Source organism: Haliotis cracherodii, unplaced genomic scaffold (genome assembly GCF_022045235.1).
Source record: "Haliotis cracherodii isolate W230 unplaced genomic scaffold, xgHalCrac1.p SCAF_18, whole genome shotgun sequence".
NCBI classification, from domain to species: Eukaryota; Metazoa; Mollusca; class Gastropoda; order Lepetellida; family Haliotidae; genus Haliotis; species Haliotis cracherodii.
Window position 1 is genome coordinate 8,024,994 of NW_027266273.1, and position 6,864 is coordinate 8,031,857.

At 42.9% G+C, this 6,864-nt stretch overlaps 1 protein-coding gene across 1 annotated transcript; it reads right to left on the bottom strand.

The window, feature by feature from the left end:
• Positions 1-503: 503 nt before the first annotated feature.
• On the bottom strand, positions 504-6,104 carry LOC139465217 (microfibril-associated glycoprotein 4-like). Its single transcript, XM_071246888.1, has 4 exons — positions 5,803-6,104; positions 4,545-4,650; positions 2,053-2,399; positions 504-1,311 (listed from the first exon to the last, which is right to left on the bottom strand). The coding sequence occupies exons 1-4, from the start codon at positions 6,088-6,090 to the stop codon at positions 985-987; spliced, it is 1,068 nt and encodes a 355-aa protein (XP_071102989.1). The 5' UTR covers positions 6,091-6,104; the 3' UTR covers positions 504-984.
• Between the last annotated feature and the right edge of the window lie 760 nt (positions 6,105-6,864).

Sequence of the window (6,864 nt, forward strand, 5' to 3'; positions counted from 1 at the left end):
ATATTATTGGGTAAATATATGTCTTTTCATGTGAATAAATAAGTCAACTCTACACAAAATCTTTCCACAAATTCGGGATAAAGGGACGGGAGTATGTCCCTTTGTGCAAATGTACAAAGATCCGGGGTAGAATAGGTCTTCAGCAACCCATGCCTGCCCTAAAAGGCGACCTATGCTGGCTGTAAGAGGCGACTACCGGGATCGGGTGGGCAGGCTTGCTGACTTGGTCGTTGCATGTCATCACCGCCGTCATATAGATGGAATATTGCAGAGTGCGGCGTTAAACAACAAACAAACCAACATTTTTCGGATCCGCTCATGATGCGAGTATGTCATCTTGATGCCGATGAGAGGTGACAAACATTGGTACTTGGTATATTGAATACGACAGCAGGAGCTCCACCTCAAGGGCCGCTAAATCTCCGTCAATTTGCATGTGTATGTACTCCGGATCAGTAGGTTCTGTTTCAGTTTCAATATGCCGCTTTTTACAATATGACAACAATAACACGACAGGGTACGGCAGGTTACGATAGAACTGGACTTCATATATTGTAACCATGTTGGGAATCGAACCCGGGCCATCGGCGTGACGGGCAAACCCTTAATAACTAGGCTACACCTAACACCAATTTGCTGTAAGCGTTGATAGATGACAGATGGATTGTGAATGAGTGAGTGAGTATGGTTTTACCCAGCGTTTAGCAATATCCTAGCAATATCACAGCGGGGGACACCAGAATTGGGCTTCACACTTTGTACCCACGTGGGGAATCGAGCCTGGTGCCACGAGCGAACGCTTTAACAACTAGGTTACCCCAACGCCCGTCAGATGGATGGATGGGATTCCCTGTTAAAGTTTTAAAGGTACAGAATGTTACATGCAGGAGTCAGTGAGGGTGTGTGGTCTTGGAACCATATTGCGGATAAGTTGATCATGTGTCAACCTGGTGACCATGCGACGTGACATGCGTTGAGTCTTGGCTACCCATGATACGACAGCATAAGCTTCACCTCGAGGGCCGCTAAATCTCCGTCGATTGGCATGTGTATGTACCACGGATCATCATTCTGGATCCGCTCGGACGTGGGTTGTAGTTTTCCCATCGGATTGCACGGCCCGCATTTCTTGTACCACCAACCGGAGAGGTGGATCTTGGCGCAGTTGCCGACCTTGGTGTCTCTGTCATTGTCGATTGTGGAGAAAGGGAGTCCTACCATATCTGTTAGACAGTCTCCGAGAGCACTCGTTCCTGGTTTAATTTCACTTGCTGAGAAAGTGAAACGATAACCGTCAGTTTCATTGGACACCTGCAATGCAAGAGATGCCACTTCATGAGCCCTTAAAAATATATCCTTGTAAGTTTCAATTTCAGTTTTGAAAAATATGAGGCTGAGTTAAATGTGTCAGTGGTCATGTTATTTGTAACATAAATTTTAGAGTTGTGTTCAATGTTCATTACCATGGTGAGACGGATTTGACTACTTTTAAACCTCCCAGATTGTCTTTTATATCAATTCAGAAGTCCGCCATTAGAACAAGACTCTTCGTGACTTGAATTGAAGTGATTCTCAATAATGATAACTATTCTATTTATTTATTAATGATTTAGTTATTTCCAATTAAAAAAGACGCATAATATGCCTACAGTATGACTAAGCTGAACTTCTTTACGTGCTGGACCACCTCCGTGGTCTTGTGGTAGAGCGTCCGCCCGGAGAGCGGAAGGTCCGGGGTTCGATCCCCGACCGCGTCATACCAAAAGACGTTAAAAGATGGTACTTGTTGTTACCCTGTCTGGCGCTCGGCATTAAGGGGCTAAAACAAGGACTGGTCGGCTCGGAGTCAGTATACTGTGTCTGAGTGAGGTATTCATGTTAACCTACGGCATGGTATCTCAGTGAGCTAGCACTATAAATCGGAATCTGTCCCGACTAGTACAAGCAGCCAAAGCCACACACACACACGTACATGCACGTCGCTATATAAGTGCAATAATCTTGGACGCGACGTTAAACCCAATTTCACCTCACCTTTACGTGCTATCTCACCCGAAAATCATTGTAGAAACGCTGCCTGAAGTCAGTCATCTTAATTGCAACCCCACTGGTCTTCACGACAACCTTAAAGGTCATGTTGCGGTGGTTGGTCAGATAGTGGAACCTCTGCAACCCCATCCAAACATTGCCCTCAAGGTCACCGAATCCATCTTTGTACTCCGTGAAGGTTCTGTTAAAGTCCACATTAAGGGCATCTGGCGTGTTTCGTAGGATGACAAGCTTGCCCTTGTGGACCATCTCGCAGAAGACCTTGAAGGGGTAGGGCGATGTGATGGGATGGATGCTGAACACCGCCTTTAGTTTGTTGTAATAAGGTAGGTTCCAGCCTTCGCTGCAATCTAGAAACAAGAGGAAACATGCATAAGCTCCTGTCCGAGGAACACACCAATTCTGGTTTGTTTGTTTGTTGTTTAACGCCGCACTCAGCAATATTCCAGCTATATGACGGCGGTCTGTAAATAATCGAGTCTGGACCAGACAATCCAGTGATTAATATCATGAGCATCGATCCACACAATGTGGATCGATGGCATGCATTAACCAAGTCAGCGAGCCTGACCACCCGATCCCGTTAGTCGCCTTTTACGACAAGCAGTCACCTGCCAATTATATATATCTGGCCAAGTCGCCCTTTGGCCGAGATGACACACAATTATTCAGGTCACTTATTGTGACCATGCCCCCGATCTTCACTGACCACCAAAATAGAGTATTGGAGGCCTGGTAAGCTTTGGATTCCTAACGAGGTGTGGGAACACAGATAGAATTTTATATAGCCGTACACAATTCGATCTAATTGTTGCGAACGATCGACGTAAGCAAGTCAGGCCTGTCGTATCATTATGGACTGAAAATAAAAGTTTCTTTTCTGTCAAACTGAAATTTAATGGAGTATGACTAGATCAACACCATAACTACAAAGTCAGTTATGGCCCTGTCACACTTTAACGTTTTAGAGTAACTTGCACCTAGCGTGGAAAAGCCAGTTAGTACGCTGTCATACGTCGAGCTTTCTTCGAAAAACCATGGGTTTGGCGTATTCATAGCGTATACATAACGAGAGTTTACCGTATATGTAACGCATGTCAAACGTATTAGTAGCGTATCACTGACTTATACATAACTTATGACTGCGTATAAAAGCGTATTACCAGCGTTTGTCTGGCGTGATCAACGTATGGCCAGCGAATGCCTAGCGTATGAGTAACGCATGACTAGCACGCTCAGCGTAGGGGAAAGGTGACTAAAACGGGCTGTATGGGAAACGTATATCTGGTATGTAAACGTATGAAGAGCATACCTCTAACGTATGCCTAACGTATAATTCATACCTTCATACGTTCCCATACACCGAAAATTCCGTGCATGCACAAAAATGTTTTTAAGCCTCGGCGTACTACAACGTATACCAGCGTGCTTTTAACGTAAACGACTTACACCTAACTTATCCATAGCTTGTTTCAACGTTGCCGGCGTTTTGGCAAAAATTCTCACACGTCGCCATACGTTGCTGCTATACGTTGTAGTGTGACAGGGCCATAAGACTTTAACGCATTGTATTGAGACGTTTTGCCCGAAAGCCGACATAGATTCATGAGCATGCCAACCTCTAACCAACCACAATAAAAGTCCTATCTATAATTAATACATAGAATGCTTGTCTTCTCTGTATTAAGAAGAGCTACTCTCCTGGTTTTATGTGTTTAATGGATTTTGCAACCATATTTTCTTCAATCAGTATATTCATATATAACTGTGAGGCCACAGGTCCATAGTACAGAATACATGACAATGTTGATGCGGTTAGAAATGTTACAAGGATTCATTTCTTAATAACATGTCATGATATATATATATATATATATATATATATATATATATATATATATATATAGAGAGAGAGAGAGAGAGAGAGAGAGAGAGAGAGAGAGGGAGAGAGAGAGAGATTTTGTATAGCCGTTATGCTCACATGTGATATTAAAGAGATAAACTTGTATTTATTTGGATGTACATAGTATTTTTTGTTCAATACATTTTTTCCTTAAATTATCATATTTACAACATACAAGTAGAAAATGAAATTCATCTTAGACAACATTTAAAGAACATTGTCTACATAATCTTAAACATTTGGGTATTTTTTGTGTGCCTGCCAACGTCAACCACTAACCTGTGTGAGCTGCATCTAAATTGTGTTAAGGATATTCTGCATTTTCATTTGTAGCACATGTTCACTGTTGAGCTACGCGCAGAAGCATGACCAATTTATGATGTGTCATTTAGTAAATCCTTCGAGGTGTACGACTTAGAAATAACCCAGGAGTATGGTGCGGACAAATTAAGAATAATAATCTGAGCGAATCTTGGATTCGAACCCATCACCGTCGTATTTAAGGAAAAACTAAGGGATGCAACTCTGCACAGCGAATTGCGCCACTTCGACGACTGGGCCATCCGTTCCCCAGGCTGAGAACTGTAATTACCTTGCATGAGTGTCTGGCACCAGTTACCTATGTAGCCATTGTAACAGATGCAGTCTGACGTCGTTGTGTTGTAGCTGCCGCCGTGCCAACAAGGTCGTTCTGGGGACTGCAACAAATAAGGCGGTGTCCGTATTGCACTGTCTGAATAAATATTCTGAAAATCTTCTAAAATTGAATTATACGTATTTCTTGATTTACTTTCCGGTTTCTCATACAAAACGTGGATTTCGGCAAAGTGGAACACGTGCTATCTCCGATATGACTTGGTGGGTTTTGTATAACGCCGTTATAAGTTTTTCAGTCACATCATGGTGTGTCGTCAGCTTAATGTAAGAGGAAAGCCCAGAGTGTTTACCATGAACAGGGTGTGTGCTGTCAAACATAGAAACAAAATCAGGGTGTACCAGATCATCTATTGCTGTAGGCACGTATCGTGAAACCGCCTCCGTGGTGTACTGGATACGCCGTCTGCTCAGGGTAGGGTCGGTGGTGCGACCCCCTAGTGGCGTTATACCAAAAGTCCAAAAATCGCAAACGCGATGTTTACTATAGAACCTAAAAGCTAGAGAACAATCTCGATAACCCGCGGAAACCGATTCCATTGAGCCTAAAAAGCGAATTACGGATCACTGAAAATCAGCGATGACATCAAGTTTTCACGACAACGGCTCTACCGGTATTTCACACAATTTGCAATCTCGATTACCTGCGGAAACAGATTCCATTGGGCCTCAAAGCAAATTTTGGATCACTGAAAATCAGTGATGACAGCAAGTTTTCACGACAACGGCTCTACCGGTATTTCACACAATTTGCATGAGAAACTAAGTGTTTGTTTGTTGCCTGACGCCGCACAACAAATCTTGCTATCGGTCTTACATAACCTCTCCCGCCTCGACTTGGATCTTACATCCTCAAACATAGCCTTGGCCTGGTGTTTTATTCTACAAATGACTGATAGTCATTTCTCGCAACAGCCCCGTGGGGAGCCGGGTAAGATAAAGCCCCCAGATTCAGAGGCGACTCAATTCGCCAAGGCCAGTTGGTCAAGGCTCGCTGACTTGGCTTATAGCGTACCTTGACAGAGTGGGTCGTTGCTTATAATTAATATCAACCATTGATTTGCCCGATCCTCATTCCATTATTTTCAGGCCTGCGAGATACAGCTGGAATATTGCTGAGCGGCGTTTTAAGACACTCACCATTCAGTGTACCCACCATGTCTGGTTCTTGTTCTGGTTCTGCTGTTCAAACTTACCTTTTCCAAACTGAAGTGTTTGAATGTCCCGTAGGAACACCCGGTATGTTTAAATGTGGCGTTGTTCAAATAGCACAAGCTTGGACCAGTCATTGGAATGCTGAACGACATGCAGTTAGGTTCTTGAGAGCAAGCGACTGCACACTGCACCCTTGAAGTCGTCGGTTTCTGCTTGTAGTTGAAGGTTGGTAAATCAACGCATGTGTTCACTTGACTATAGCCCCTTTCTTCAACGGTAACGCTTTGGTCCAGGAAGACCCATAGCGGTACAATCAGTACCCATCTCATGACGAGGTAGACAGTCGGACGTGCGCATCAAGATAATTCCAAAGACCTCATGAACACGCTTATGTGTCGTTTTAGTGCGACCAGCGCTTTAAGTCATTTGAAAGCCTTGATGAATTTCTGTTACAACATATGAAACTAAATAGATTCACAATTTTTTTAATGTTGAGAATATAGTTGCGTGAAATAGTGATTTATAATGGACTAATGTCAAAAATAATGAAAAAGTATTCTGTGTTGAATGTCATATCGGGGTCGATTATCAAGCAATGCCAAAAGTAATTCCAAAATAAAGTTCCTTTATTGCTCCTGGCGGTAATATCAAATCTGTCAAGCTCTGCACTAACAATGGTCACACATAGCTCTTTTTCTGTGGTGTTGTGTTGTGTTGTGTTGTGTTGTGTGTTCTCTGGATGGCACGGTTCATTGTTCAGCTGATTGTGAAGTTTGTCACCCAGAGTAATTGACAAAGCGTATCAACAGTTTATATTATTCACAGATCAGTTGCTTTAACAAATAACAGTTTTTGCTTACTTCAAATCTGTCCTGCCCTTGGGACCCTTTGAATGGTGTCATATAGCACGTCTGTGCTATTGTGTGTGCTTTCGGGTGATATGGTGCATTCTTTGTTCAGCTGTATGCCCAGTTTGTTCGCTGGTGTACAGGACAAAGCTTAACAATACTATATTAAATTGAATTTGTCCTAATCATATATTAGAGGGATCACATGGGCGCTCCATTGTGTTTGTAGAATCTCATCATTGCCAAATTCAATTT

Bases quoted from the DNA above. Each gene is read 5' to 3' on its own strand.
- LOC139465217 (XM_071246888.1), bottom strand. From the start codon at position 6,090: ATGAGATGGGTACTGATTGTACCGCTATGGGTCTTCCTGGACCAAAGC. The intron at 4,651-5,802 runs GTAAGTTTGAAC...TATTTGTTGCAG, and splicing joins AACACTTCAGTTTGGAAAAG to TCCCCAGAACGACCTTGTTG. The intron at 2,400-4,544 runs GTAATTACAGTT...TCTTGTTTCTAG, and splicing joins GTGCCAGACACTCATGCAAG to ATTGCAGCGAAGGCTGGAAC.